Source organism: Brassica napus, chromosome A9 (assembly GCF_020379485.1).
Source record: "Brassica napus cultivar Da-Ae chromosome A9, Da-Ae, whole genome shotgun sequence".
Lineage (NCBI taxonomy): Eukaryota > Viridiplantae > Streptophyta > Magnoliopsida > Brassicales > Brassicaceae > Brassica > Brassica napus.
The window spans coordinates 1,880,328-1,895,587 of NC_063442.1; the positions used below are offsets into that span (position 1 = coordinate 1,880,328).

General features: G+C 38.2%; 1 protein-coding gene and 1 long non-coding RNA gene across 10 annotated transcripts; both read right to left on the reverse strand.

Annotated features, from left to right (window-relative positions):
- Positions 1–1,462: 1,462 nt before the first annotated feature.
- On the reverse strand, positions 1,463–4,272 carry LOC106367547. The gene is made up of 5 exons (XR_007316073.1): positions 3,609–4,272; positions 3,477–3,522; positions 3,088–3,393; positions 2,464–2,576; positions 1,463–2,382 (listed from the first exon to the last, which is right to left on the reverse strand). It is a non-coding gene; the product is annotated as an uncharacterized LOC106367547 (long non-coding RNA).
- Positions 4,273–5,311: 1,039 nt separating this feature from the next.
- Positions 5,312–14,166, reverse strand: LOC106360384 (glycerol-3-phosphate 2-O-acyltransferase 6). Of its 9 annotated transcripts, none has more exons than XR_007316078.1 (5): positions 13,432–14,166; positions 7,028–13,241; positions 6,315–6,422; positions 6,168–6,204; positions 5,312–5,779 (listed from the first exon to the last, which is right to left on the reverse strand). XR_007316078.1 is itself a non-coding variant. In XM_013799973.3 (2 exons), exons 1-2 carry the CDS (start codon positions 14,077–14,079, stop codon positions 13,224–13,226), a joined length of 666 nt encoding a protein of 221 aa, XP_013655427.3. In that variant the 5' UTR covers positions 14,080–14,166; the 3' UTR covers positions 6,599–13,223. The 9 variants fall into 9 exon arrangements, 1 of the variants encoding a protein (XP_013655427.3); XR_007316076.1 differs by having other exon boundaries at positions 6,168–6,240; XR_007316079.1 differs by having other exon boundaries at positions 6,315–6,470.
- Between the last annotated feature and the right edge of the window lie 1,094 nt (positions 14,167–15,260).

Here is a 15,260-nt window from a genome sequence, read left to right on the forward strand (position 1 = left end):
TAATTAAGCAAAACCAAACCATTGAAAAAATCAGGCTTCTATCAAAAACCTGACCTTTTCCTTCAGAAATAAGCTAAGCTTCTTTGTCGGAAAATAAGATCACTCAGTCATGCTTACTAAGTGAGGAACCTATGCCCTTCTTTCTTGACATCGTCCTCCTCATCTACTACCAGTTTTTATTTTCTCTTTTTTGGTTGTAAATGCATTCTAAAATAATTTTTTTTATCATTGGATACAATCTAATTTGTTGGGTTAATTTTCCATAAACTTAGAAACTGTTGTATTCAGTTGTTATTTAACTAAATAACTTATTAATCAGTGTTTAGTTAATTTGGAAGGCCAAACTAAATTTAGTTGTTACTTATCATTGCCAACACCCATGCAATTGCTAAATAAATCTCAAATTTATTTCAACAAATTTTTTTACACAAACATATATATACACACACATTGCAGTCATCATCCCTATCTTTTGTAGTTTCTTCTCTTTTTGTTTGTCTATTTTTGCAGAGTATATAATGGTTTTGTTTACACTATTTATATTACTAAAACTAAATTTACACTAAAACTATTTTATACTAAAATATATTTTAATTTTATATAAAAAAAAAATTTTACTTCAGTTTTGTTGGTTTGAGTTGAAAAGACCATTCACATTTTTTTTGTTAGACACAAAATTATTAAATTAAAAACCTAAAGAAAATGTAATGATTTATATTTTCTTTCTATTTGATCTCTATTGCAATTTGATATAGTTGAAGAAAATCTAAAGTAATAATAACTAATTTTTTTTTATTTCTAAGAGTATCAAATTTTTATATTATTACAATAACTAATTTTTCTCCGATAATAATACACCACCTCCAACCTAAATGAGTCGAAAATCAAATATAATTTGATAAAATTATAAATAGTTATACTTTAAAGTAATATAAAAGTTTCAATAATGTCATAAATAATAATTATTATATATTTTGTAACAAAAAATGATGTTTTATAATCTATGTTTTCAGTTTATATTAGATATTCAATTTATAATGAAATTTTCTTAATTTAATTTTTAGTGCTTTACCAATTATGTTTTGTAAATTATTTTAGCATTTGTTGAATTTTTTATAATAAATTATTTGTTGGAAATGTCGCTCATGCTATTTGAAAATATTTTTACAAAATGTTATAAATTAATAAAGTATTACATTTCTAGCACAATTTTATTGGAGTTTCATATCATAGCAAAGAATATGTCATCGTATATTCCAGACCTAAGACCATCTTCAATGGAGTAAACTCAAACTCTATTATAGAGTTATTCTATTTTAGAGTAGAAAATAGAATGATGAACATAAAAAAAATTACTCTATATTTGGAGTAAACCTATTTTTCACTCTATTATAGAGTGGGAAATATAGTATCATTGGAGCATTTTTTACTCTAAACTCTATTTTAGATTGAAAAATAGAGTGGGGTTGGAAATGCTCTAAACAATCAAAGAATATGTCATCAAGCAAATAATTATACACACTTAAACTGCAAAAAAATCATGATTTATTTTTGTACTCTTATACATTTGTTTTTGAAAAAATTGGTACTCTGATTCTGTTATACTTTTCCCCCTAAATTTTGATTTAGATATTGTGAAAGAAGAAATAATTAACTCAATGTAATAGAGTAAATGTTTTAATTAGATACACAATATAAAAGTTAGTATTGTTTGTTATAGCTATACTTTCTTATGTTTGCTTTTTCTTTTTTTGGTTGAACATCATGTTTTCTCATTTAATGATCAAATTATTATCCATGTATCAAACATATATTTTTATTATAACTTGGATTGAAGAATTTGTAGAGATTACATAGCAAAGTTGTGTATATCAAAAGCATCATGCCATTCTCTGTGTCTCTCATCGAGACAACCAAGAACCAAACCAACTATACCATCACCACCTGCCACCTATCCTCATATCATTGCCACTGAAACCACCTGTCACCTATCCTCATCATCACCTGAGGTCAGAATGTCTTACAGACCTGTTGTCTCCATGCGATATACATTCTTAGCACATGCACACATTACAACTTTTGAGCTGAATTCTAATTTTGTTTGGGGAAAGAACTCTTTCGATTTTGTTACATACACTGCAGCAAAGAAAGAAGCTACCAACGAAAAAAATTACTGCATCATAAACAAATGGAGATATTAAAAACTACGTCAATCAGAGAAACGAAAGCTACATATCGACAGTGTAGACGAATCAAAACCTGGCTCGTCTCTTGTAGAATCCTGATGTTTCTTGTTACAATTTGGATTGAAGAATTTTTAGAGCGTACATAGCCAAGTTGTATCGAGACAACCGAACCAATTGTATCATCACCACCTGCCACCTATCATCATCATCATTGCCACTAACTTAAAAAATCTAATTACCATAACCTAAAGGTTAAAGATGTATATATATTACTCACCATGATATGCGTCCTTTCTTTGAACTCTCTGGCACATTCATCTAGTTTTTCTGCAAACACGTCAAACCGTAAAGTCCAAATTCATGGGCTTTCAGTTATGTAAGATCAAATACCTGTGATTGTATAACCAACTTGAGCTCATGAAGCAAGTACAATAATCATAAAAGCAAGCAACAACGATCCAAGTAATAAAAATTTATGTATTTTCATGATAAGAAAAGTGTAAACGTTTTTCATGTATTAAGAATTTTTTTGACACATCAATGACAATCTTTAAAGCTAAAAGATTGTATAACTTTCACCAATTACAATCAGAGAAAGAAGATTTGATCATGACAGAACACTAAGAATCTCGTGGCTCTAAAACCCACATAGCTCGGACCATATACTTTAAAACAAAATGATTCCATCCACAATCTAAACCCAAATCATGTGAAGTAGATTAAAGATCCTCTTCATATAAGTAAAGAAATAGCGAACCCAGAACCTTGAATTAAGTTCATTTTAACCAACATCAATGTAGATGCAAAGTTGAAGTTAGGTGAGCTCAAAAGTTAGATCTTTAATATCTGATACAAAAATCAGAGTTGGAAAATATAGGTAAGAGAATATTAAGAGGAGAACCTTTCTATTAAGCAGGGATCATATCAACCCCATGAGTATTCCGCTTCGATCATTAATCTGACTCCAGTAACGGCAACTTCCGAAATGTACCATGGACAAAGGGCTTATTAAAAGAGAAATAAATACAGCATAATAATATTCTAAGCAGAGGTGAAATAGAACGATACGACAAATAAAAGGAATAATTTTGATAATGGTTCTATAGTACCTCTTGAGCCAGATAACAAAGCCTTCGTTCCCTTGTATCATAAAAGAAGGAAAGCCAGTTCCCGGAAGTGACCAAGACGTTCTCGCACTTGATATCACCTAAAAACGGTGCAAATTCACACACATCACAAATTTACTTCACCATCATGAGGATCATATACTCACAAACTATCAAACCTTACCATGACATATATCCTTCTCATGGCACTGCTTCACAGCAAGAAGTAACTGCAGAAGAAAAAAACCAAAGTTCAGTAAACAGGATGCTTTATAAAAAAGCCTCAAATAGAGTGATGCAAGACAGAGAAGAAGACCTGAAACGCCAACCATTTCTTCTCCACAAGACTGAGGAAAGGCCGAGTACTCAACCTAAAGTCGGCTGCTTTCCTTTCTGGTTCACAATTCTCAAGCTTTTGATGATTCAATCTGTTCTTGTGCTGATTAAATTTTATTAGCATAGTTTGAGTGGAAACCCAAGAAAAAAACTCGGGAAAGGAAACAACTTGCTCGAATTCAAAGTGGAATCAATTAAATTTTGCCGTCATCATTTTCATCTTTCTCGATCCAAAGTGGTGAGTTCCTCTTAATCAGCTAGAAAAAGGATCACTGAGCAGTATAAAGGAGCCAAAAAGAATGTGGATCTTAGATTAGTAATATATTTGAGCAGACAATCTGATAGCAAGGTGAAAAGGATATAAACCGCGGGATAAAAGGCGGTGTTTCGGGAAGGACTGAACCTAGTGCAGCCGAATATGATGATGTAGTGGAGACGTCGACGATCTTGTTTGTTGATCTTGCTTTGATGCTCAGACTCGCCGAACCGAAACAGAGGAGCCGCGAATCGCAAAGACGAAGATCACCGTCGTAGTCGATGATAGCTGGAACTCATGGAATCATCGATCTTCATGCACTTGAAGTGTCTGCTGGCTCCCCCACCTCAAGTTCGAGAGCGTGAAATTATGGAGACTCTTCGGTGGCTCCGGTCTCGTCAGTCATCTCAATATCCATTGACATCAATATTTGGGCTCAAAAAAATAAAGGAAGCCCAACAACCCACATCCGAAGATAAAAGAATCTTCTCGTTGGTTGATTTTTGTTGCTGTTAACGTGGACGGCCTCTCTACTTCTCGTATAACCCTTTTAATATAGTATATATATAGATTTTGGTTAAACTAAGCAACCAATTGTTTAAAATTACTAAACGACATTCAAGAATATTTAGAGCAGTCATGTCGATTTATTACATTTTAAAAAATAAATATTCCCTTAAAATATTGTTTTTATGCCACAAGAATATTTAGTAACTGACTCAACATTTAAAACAGAATTTTCCCTAAATATGTATATAGTTTAAAATAATATCTAAACTTATTTTGTCTATTAAGGAAGAATAAAACGGTAACAAATCAACAGCGGTTTTCGGTGTAGCTCATATCGTGGCAGCTCATCAAAAACTTGTGGACCAAGAACGAAGCTCATGTACCACATAATTGACCATGAAGCTGTAAAATATTTGCTACGTTGTTTCTTTAACCTAATAGCTTCTCTCTTGAGCTTGGAAATAAACTCATTCTCATGTTTTTTTTTTCATGTGTAAAATAGTTGCATCAAAGCTACACCATTCAGCCACATGGATCCTTGTCATATGAACCTCTGTTAGCGTCATCCAGCTACACATTAGCTCGTTCAATAAGGATGATATGAATTATATAAATCTTGGTGATGATCTTACGAGAAATGAGAGTGCTGGTGTAGTTCAAGTCCATGGGTTTGGAGGAGTTGTCTTCTCTTGAAGACGTGTAGTGGGAGAACTGTCTCAGCAGCTTGGTCGTAGAATGGTGTGATAATGCTCAAAAAAGTAAAATCTACTTCCATTTATAATCATACATAATGCCATTGAGACTAAAGGAGTTAGTTACCTTAACTTAATACTTTTCTTGTGGGTTATTACAGGCTTCTATATGTTTAGAAGCTTGGGATGAAGCACTCAATGAGATAATCAAGTTATCATATGAGATGATCCAAAAGGTAGTGTACTCAGAAATGGGTTTAGATAATCATCAAATACATATTAGACAAGTACGCCGATGGTAGAAGTAGAACAATAACAAACGGAGATCCTAAACAAACAGCTCTCTAGCTTCTTCTTTATCATACACAAGACTCTCACCCAAAGTGGACGTAAACCTATTCCTTGGCGCATTTGTTGTTGAGAGCACATCAGACATGGAGATTGGAGCTCGGAGTGATCTGCGAATCTTGTGATCACGTAGGAGAAGATGGAGTTGATGAAGAGCATGAGGGTGAGTAGCCACTCGAATTAAGTCACCTAACATAATTCTTATGCTAATCTTATGCTAATGCCAAAGCTCTGGTGAAACTCCGTGAGCTTGTCTGAGGTTTTGATGGAGAGATAGCCATCTTGTTGGTATGGTAGAAACATATAAAGATCAAAGAATCAATCAATCATGGGGCAGGTTTTAATCTGCAAAGCGAAACGTTTTAGTTAGACTACAAAACATTGCAGATTGCTGCAGGAAAAAAAAACAGAGACAAGAAGAGAAAGTTAACCAAACACAAAACCAAACATACATAGAGATTTGATCAGCAGTAGAAGATCATTTTTCTCAGACAAAACTAAGTTTTTATATATACAAAATTGAACTTGTAAAATCTAAATCAAGTGTTTGTCTTCCGACAAGGAACTGCACAAAAAGAAACCATAACAGAGGAACATGAGTCTTAAGTTAGAAAGCAAGACTCTTTATAACATGAGAACCATGGTTAGCTCGTTCAAATCTATATCAATGACGCACAAAGCAAACAAAAGTAGCAAAGGATTAGATTGTTCTAAGAATCATGATGTGTATTACCTTTGAACGGCGGATTTGATTGTCCAGATCACCAGACCTGGCGCAATTTTGGGCAGTATCCATATGATGATGTCTTTTATGGTGAAAAATACAGTACGATCAGAATAGACGCATGATTCTACCGGGGAAGGTGTTTGAATGACTTACAGTATTGAAGATGAAACTGGAAAGTCTCCCTTAGCTCTCCATCTCCAAAGTTTTCAACCATACCAGCTTCATCAGAGGGATCGCCAGAGACTCGAAAACCTCCCCTGCCTTTAAGATTTCGAAAACCTCTCTCAGATTCTCAGAACCGCAGACGATCTTTGTTTGATCCAAAAACGGTGTTTATATTAGGTGGTGTTTGTTGGAATCAATCAAATAAAAAATCTAAAAATAAAAGATTAGATTCTTGAGGTTTAGGAGAAATCTTGAAAGAACCAAATGAGAAATGAACATCAAAAAGAGTTTATTGATCATAGATTGTATTACAAGAATGATTTCTAGTGTAAAGTAAATCTAAAATGATATAAACTCTTTGTAAGATGTGTTCTAGGTCTAAAATGGAAGAAGAGAAGATCCTATGCTAAAGAGAGATGTCTCTTTATTTATACAAAGAAGAAGCTAGAGCTTCATAGTAAAATGAGCATAATTTTACTTTAACTCGTGCTTAGCGAAAGACGAGTTTACTGGACTCATGCTGAGGCAAAAGCGAGTTTACTGAGAACTTGTGCCTAGTAAAAGGGGAGTTTCTGTAAACACATGCCTAGCCAAAGGCGAGATTTTGTAAACTCGTGTCTAACAATAAGCGAGTCTAATGCAAATTCGTGCCTAATAAAAAGCAAATTCAATTTAAATTCGTGCCCAAAATACAAGTTTACCGAACTATTGCCGACCCAAAGTCTCGTGTTGAGATCGTAAGTGCCGAGCAAGTTGTTGGCTTGTATGTTCGTCAGGCTGTGATGACGTTTGAGAAACTTTCTGTTTGCTGTTAAGAGAAACATGGCGTGTCCAGGATCAGAGTGACCGGCAAGGGCAGCGTCTCGTAGAGCAACGTCTCTGGCAAGAGTAGCGGTTAACACGAGCAGCAACGCTCTGTCTTACAGAAAACATGATGATGATCAGATTAAGATTCACCAAAAGAAATAATCAAGTTTTGTGTAATCAATAAGCAAGTGGCAAAACTTGTTTTACTCAAAGCTTCACAAGTTGCATATAGTAGTAATTTATTTACAACTAAACAGTTTGCACAGGTTGCAAGCAATGAAGCAATCAAGGTTATAGAGCACTTATCTTTGATTGATGAGTGAAGAAGCAAGACCTTGCCGCCGCTGAGTTCGCTTCAAGCTATGATTCAGTTTTCCAAAGGGATAGAAGAAAACAGAGAACGTGTCCAGTGCAGTGAAACACAACCAGATGGCAAGCTTGTGCGAATTGCCTCTGTCGCCGAGAGGCTTTGTTGTTACGACGAGATCAACATGACGAGAAGGCTTCTTGGAGAGATGATACGAAGATTAGGACATGTCTCATGCGCTGTTCCTTCTTAACGAGAAGCTTGTGCCGGTTGTGTCAAACTTGTCTTGAGAGCTCGCTTGATGAAGAAGCAAGGCAAGACTGAGTTCTTCTTGAGACCTTCTATGAGAATAGATACTTTTTTTTAAGACATCGAAGGAAAAGTTTTCGACCGTTGTCGAAGTGAATGCAGATGCCGGCAAGATACTGATATCAAGTGCAGAACTTCATGATAAAGCTTCATGATAAAGTTTCAAACTTTCTCTTTAGCTTCAGCAGGAGCTCTGATCAGGCGAGGCTATATATGTCCCGAGGAGGAGGAGATCATATGAAGGTTGGAAGCCGAGATCCAACACAGGCTGAGTTCGGCACGTGATTAAACTCGAGACGTGGCAGTGGAGAAGCGCACCCTTTGCTGTCTTTTTTTTTCGCTGGCCTTTCCGATTTGTTACCTTCTTGGATCGACAGATGGAAGGAACTGGAATCGCTTCTGCTTGTTAGCAAACGGTTTGAGGATACCTTGTGAGATTGTCTGATGTTGAATCATCTCAATCTCGCCAGCAACCCGTGTTCTGTTCGAATCCCCTAACGCCCTGTTGCTGAAGGCAACGATGGAGCAGAGCAAGCTAGGGCTGATCTCTGTCATCGTCCTTCTCTTGTGGCCGCGAGATCCCGATAACCTTCCAAGCCTCTGGCTTGATTTCGAAAAACCCAGTCCATCTTAACGCCTCTGAGAAAATCGCGTGGACCGGAAAGAAGCTCGTGCAGGTGCCGTCGCTTCTGATGAGAATCTTCGGCTCTTTGGTGGGTTCGTGTTCTTCGCGACTCTCACTTGACCTTGAAAGACCCAGTTCATCGCAACACATCTGGGGAGATCGTGTTTCACGGGCCGGGAAGAAGCTCGAGCAGTCCGAGAAGAGCAGTCCCAGAAGCTTCACCGGCGGACCGAGACCGAAGCAGCACCACAGACCTTCTCCGGGAGGAAGCAACGGAACTGCCATCGCGAATCAGAGGATGTCCAGGTCTTCTATTTTATCGGATCATGAACTTGTGTGGAGGAGAAAGAAAGCTTCATCCTTTTTTTTTTTTTTATGAAAGTATGTTTATTAATCTAAGAAGAGGAGAAGATCCTTTCTCATAAAGAGGTAGCTTCTTATTTATAGAAAGATGAAGCCTAGGGCTTCCTAGCAATATGAGCTAGTTCAATGTCTAATGGGCCTTGAAGAGGATATAAATCCATCCCCAACAGTAAGTCCCCCAAGTTCGTTGAGAGAGATGAAATCGATCTCTGCGAAGTTTACGAATAGGGTTTATTAGACAATGAACTAGACATACTCATGCCTATGACGGTTTAGGCGAGTTTATTTCGAACTTGTGTCTAGTAATAAGCGAGTTTGCTTTAAACTCGTGCTTAGTGAAAGACGAGTTTACTTGACTCCTGCTAAGACAGAGGCGAGTTTACTGAGAGCTCGTGCCTAGTAGAAGGAGAGCTTTCTGTAAACTCATGCCTAGCCAAAGACGAGTTTCTGTAAACTCGTGTCTAACAATAAGCGAGTCGACCACAAACTTGTGCCTAATAAAAAGCAAGTTCAATTTAAACTCGTGCCTAAAATTGCCGACCCGAAATCTCGTGTTGAGATCGTGTGTGCCGAGCGAGTTGTTGGCGTGTATGCTGCTGTGACCGAACGTATATCTCGTGCCACTTCGGAGATTATGAGCTCGTCATTGAGGTGGAGAAGAAACAAGCATCTGAGGTAGGGATCACGTAGCTGCCGAGACCGAACTCAACTTATGCTTGCTCACGATGGCTTGCCCACAAGAAGGCTCAGTCTTTCACGCTCCATAGTGACAACGAGCTCATCATGAGATCATCAGATTTCCTGTGACCATAAATATAATATGATCAAAGCGTGATATACATATGTATAGTAATGTTTAACATGTATATTCACGAGAAGAAAAAGCTAGACAATTAACTTTCTAAAGACGTTACGAGACAAGGCGGAGCTCATACTCTTAGCATGATGATCTAGTGATTATTTAGCAACGCAACTTCTAATAATCGTAGGTCATATTACAAGGTTCGAAAACTTATCTCTTTTTTTTTTTTTAATTGTAGATGACCATGAGTGGACCGTGAAGAGAGACCACACTGGTCATGTCCTCTGTTTTCTTCTGTTCCTTTTGGAGCTTGAAGCAGTGCTTGAAGCCAGGAACAAGCTTCTAGCGGTGGAGCGCTTGAAGACGTGGCCAGTGCTGAGTAAAGCACGTGCCTATTGTCCGACGTTAAACCGCACGAGCTCAAGGATTCGGTCGTAACGAGAGAGCAGCCATTGACGGGGTGAGACGAGATGATCCCTCAAGAAGCAAGACCTTGTTGGAGAGCTTGACGTCGGCATGATCATGAGCTGAGCATAAAGAGACGCTGATCTGGTCATAGTCCATCACGTTCCTCTGTTTTCTTCTCTCCCTCTCTCTCTTTTGAGCTTGAACAAAGCTTGGAGCTGCTGACAACGTATAGAGATGAAGGTAAGGCCGTGTCTCGTACTTCCAAGGCAAGACCAGAACTGTATTTGTGATGGCAAGCTCGAGCTTCTCGGTGCTGGTGTCCTCAAGCCTTGAGCTGCTCTAGAGATCATGGCTGAGCTTGAGCTTGTTCTTATCGAACTCTTCTCATCTTGATAGAGCTCAAAGACGTCACTGATGGAGCACAAAAGGTCGAGCCTTTTTATTCTTAAGAGGATTGAGCCGGTTACAGCCTTTTCCGAGATCGTTGAGTAATCTACCGTGCTCGTCTTCTTCAATGGAAACAGATAGCATGGCTTCTCTTCTTCCTTCTCCTCTGCCATGTATTCTATGATACTTCATGGAAGAAGGTTCAGCGGGTTACCATCATCACGTAGCAGAGCAGAGGAAACAGAGAATCGGTTCATCTTGCAACGGTAAGCTTGAAGTTCTCTGTGTGGTGCTTGTCTTGAGGGCTTGCTTGATGAAGAAGCAAGGTATTGATGAAGAAGCAAGATGTTGATCTCGTTCACTGACTTCACTAACTGTCGCCTTTTGGTGAACTCGTGGTCAGGCAGAGAAGCTATGTAAATCCGATAGCCAGCTGATGTGGTGTTGTTTGTAAGCTCCTCTCAACACTCTCTCTAGCTCGTCTCTTCTTTGGAGAATGCTGAAGCTGTTTCCTTTGTGGAGAAAACGGTGGAGTTCGGGTACGAGCTCGTCGTCTTGCGGCTTTAAAGATGATAACTTCCGACGGCAACGACGAGAAAGGAAGCCCTAGTTGAGACAAACAAATCTCGTAATCACCTTGCCACGAGATTGCCATCTTGTCCTTCCACTCATCAAGGTCGCAACAAACATGAAACTTCAGACACTCAAATCGCCTAGCTTGTTCTCGGACTGAAAGCTTGAGGAGAAGTTCGATCTGGATTCTCTGGAGAACAACGACGTCACCGTTTCGAGGGCTTCGTCTGAATGGTACGGCTACTGCAGGAGAAGGAGCCGCCGGCGGAGTCATCGGAGATCGATGCGGTGTTTAGCGAGAAGCGACGATCGTCGTCGCTGGAGTCGGAAGTCTTCGTCGGAGATGACGCAGTCACCGGCGGATCGAGACAGGAGCTTCAAACTTTGACATGTTATCATCAATCTCTTTTGCTCCGATCTGTTGATCTTAAAGGACGAGCCTTTTGTTGATTTCTCTTGTCATCATCTGATTACGGGATCTGTTTTCTTCGACCCAAATCCCGCTAGGTGTCTGGTGAAGACTGGAGATGGAGCTCGACGGATCTGAGAAAGCAACGACGACATCGTCCTTTTACAAGCTCGCTGGAGATTAGAAGTTGTCTGAAATCTCGTCAGCTTAGGATCGACCCGCGACTGCCTCCGCTTCCTTTGCCGGAGCTCTATCTGAGAGTCGTCGTCGGTCGTGACTCCTCCGCCGTCGAGGTGAGAAAGATCTCTCTCTTTTCTCCTTCCGTCACGGGCTAGTTCGTCTTTGGTGGGGATGGAACGGAACTCGACCAATGCGAGAAAGCAGCCACAGCCCCATCGGCGTCGTCCGTCTTCGATTTGATCTCCCAGAGTCGTCGTCGGTGACGAGTCACGACTCCTCCTAAGTCAGAAATTTTTTTTTTTTTTTTTTTTTATAAAAAAAAAATCTTTAGTAGACTAAGCATGTGTAGCCATAATCTCGAATCCAATTTTAACAATAAGATAAGGTTGTGAAACTTATCTTTTTAGCGTTTGTATGAACCGAGATCGATGAGCACATATCTCAGATTTTTCCAAGTATGAAATGCTTTGAAGATAGTTCTCCTTAGCCCCCTCCTTCTAGCGCCAACTGTTTGATCCAAAAACGGTGTTTATGTTGGTGGTGTTTGTTGGAATCAATCAAATAAAGAATCTAAAAATAAAAGATTAGATTCTTGAGGTTTAGGAGAAATCTTGAAAGAACCAAATGAGAAATGAACATCAAAAAGAGTTTATTGATCATAGATTGTATTACAAGAATAATTTCTAGTGTAAAGTAAATCTAAAATGATATAAACTCTTTGTAAGATGTGTTCTAGGTCTAAAATGGAAGAAGAGAAGATCCTATGCTAAAGAGAGATGTCTCTTTATTTATACAAAGAAGAAGCTAGAGCTTCATAGTAAAATGAGCATAATTTATTGTCTAATGGGTCTTGAGATAGGATGTAGATCCACCCCAACAATCTTGATATATAGGAACGGAAAGGCGTTACAGGAAGAGGAATCGCGACAACATCGAAGATCGGTTCATAATGATGGAGTAATAACAAAAGGGGAAGAGGAAGAGCCCTCGATTGAAAGATCTAGCGAAAGACGGCAACCCTATCGACCCCCGACGAACACACCCAGCGTCTCATGAAAGTGAAGGCCCAGCAAAGCTCACGCCTTTAAAAACGAAACCCACTCGACAGAAGAAAAAAAAAAAAACTAAAGGCTGGGCCCCACAAATATGATGAAACTGTCTTATTATAATGTAGATTGTTATCTATACTAAATTACTAATTAACGATTTTTTACATTAATCTAATTAAATTTTATTTCCCCTACTAATCATCAAAAAGTTTTATTGGGACAATTGAAGAAAGGAAGCAAACTAAAACATCAGCATGGACGTGACGTCGTCCGGAAAATGTATAATATAAGTAGAATTAGAGATAATTATGGCAACTTTTAATTGAGCCAAATAAAAACAAGGAAAGTTTCCTTAAATAACATTTACACAGTGAAAACCAAAACAGGAATTTGGAAAATAGTAAAAGTAAAATTGGGGTCCGAGAGTTCTAAAATGGAAACATATAACCTTTCACGTGACACAAACTATATATATCAAGTCATACCCTAAAGGCCTAAACACAACCAAGAATTAATATTGGCTTCGAAATCTCTGTAGTAAAATATCGGAAACAAAAACAGTAGTCGGATAATTTTATTAGAATTAGCATTTTGCCACACGTAATTACTTAGAAATTAACATTATTGTCGCATTGCAAGGCAAGTAACATAGACACTGTATGACACATATGTTGTCCGTTACACCATGTAAGCCTCCTGCAATCACAATTTGGCAGACTAACTAAATGTATTAGTACCTGATAAAATTATATGCACAACCGATAATTTACTACCAACTGTAAATAAAAATTAAAAAAAAAACTTTTTCTCTAAATCTAAAATTGTAATATTTATAAAAATACTTTTGAGTTTAATAAAAACATTAAATAAAATGACGAAAATAGACCTTGCAGAGAGACATGAAAGAGTAATCTGACTGGCTATCACCCAGCCCCAAATCAGGTAAGCCAATCCCACCACCACCACCACTGAACTCCTTCAAAACGGCGTCGCGTTTCTGCTTACCCAACATGACACCCGGTTTTCTAGCGAAACCGGTTAACCAACCAAACCTTGTGAACCCAAGCTCCGTACCAATAACTTTATCAGCGCCAAGAAAGTTCTTAGCGAACGGCTCGACCATGACCCTAGGACTCGCCGTCACAATGTACCGTTTCCCGAACGCCTCGAAAATACGCCACGTGTCCCGCTTCAACTCTTTCTCGTAGACTCTTGCTAAGACGTGGCGGGCCACGTGCTCGACGTCGCCGAGCTTAAGGCCAGCGAATGTGATAAAGACTGCGACTTTGACGGCGAGGCTTTCGGAGACGAAGAGATACGTGAGGTGCACGAGTGGTACGGACGCGAGTAAGATCAACGCACGAAGCAAGCTTCCTGCTTTGAGTGCAACGAGGAAGAAGTAGAGGAGTGGTCTCGAGGAGGATGTTAGGGTTCCGTCAAGATCGGCGACTACGGTTTGGTTTGATCGGTCTTCAGCGTTTACGTTGTAGCTTGACATAGGCTTAAAGCGACGCCGCTTCGTCATCGTTCCCATGAGCCATGCATGAAGTGTGATTAGTGGCGAAGATAGAGAGAAAAAATGAGTTAAAGACGTGTAGGACACGGTAACAGAAGTCGTTTGTCGGCTTCTAATCCGGTCTACTTTACACGTTCTTTTCACTGTCTACCGAGGATAATAAGAATTTATTAATATTTGCTCAAAAGAACCTATTAAACCTATACACACAAAACATTTCATAATGTATTTCACGTTCAAGTTAACATTATGTAAGAAGCTGATGTGCCAATTCGTCTTTTTCTTTTTGAAATTCGTCTAGCGATCGTTTCTGACTTTCTTACATTCCACGCAAGTTACATGCGCGAACTCTTAACGACTACATAATCAGTGGCGGATCTAGGATGAATTTCTACCCGGAGCAAAACGATAAAACACTAAAAATATATTTATAAATTCAAATTTTCATCCAGGGAATTATTAAAATTTTAAACAAAATTACACCAAAAAAAATCATGGGGGCAGCTGCTCCACCCACTCCCCACCTAGTTATGCCGCTGCATAATCCTTAGCACTCGGGGTCTACTGTTCGGATTGAATTAGGTTATTCGGGTTGGGGTGTTTTGTATCAATTTAGAAACCAAATCGGAATTTATCAGTTTGGGTTTAGTCAGATTCAGTTCTTTTTTTTCTCTCTAAAAATCCGAACGAGCCGAATTGCATATAGTTCGAATGTGGCTCAAGTTTAAACCAACAAAAGAATTGAAAACCCAACTTAAATAAAAAAAAACTAAAAATATTTGGGTAATTACTAATTAGACTTGTTGAATAATTTCCAGTTAATAAATTTTAGTTTAGCTATATAGTTATTTTAAAAATAAATCTAATAAATATTGTTAAGTATATGATTTGTATTTCAGGTATTTGAATATCTATTAGGTTCCTAGTTCTTTTCCAGTTTGATTTTGGTTTTTAGGTTTTAGAGAAATAAAATCCTTTCAGTTTTTTTTTTTAAAGTTTTTATCCGATTTTGGTTTATTTTTTCAATTGGGTGCAGAGCGGTTTTTGGCCTAGAGTCATCATTGTGGCCTAGCTAGCTTCTTTTTTTTTTGAACAAACTAAACTTGCCTTACTCATAAAGAGTTTACACTCTATGAATGGAGTTCGTTACAGACATAGCAAGAGCTGATTTTGCCACAGAATCAGCTCCCGCATTGAAG

Excerpts from the sequence above, each read along its gene's own strand:
- LOC106360384 (XM_013799973.3), bottom strand. The coding sequence starts at position 14,079 with ATGGGAACGATGACGAAGCGGCGTCGCTTTAAGCCTATGTCAAGCTAC.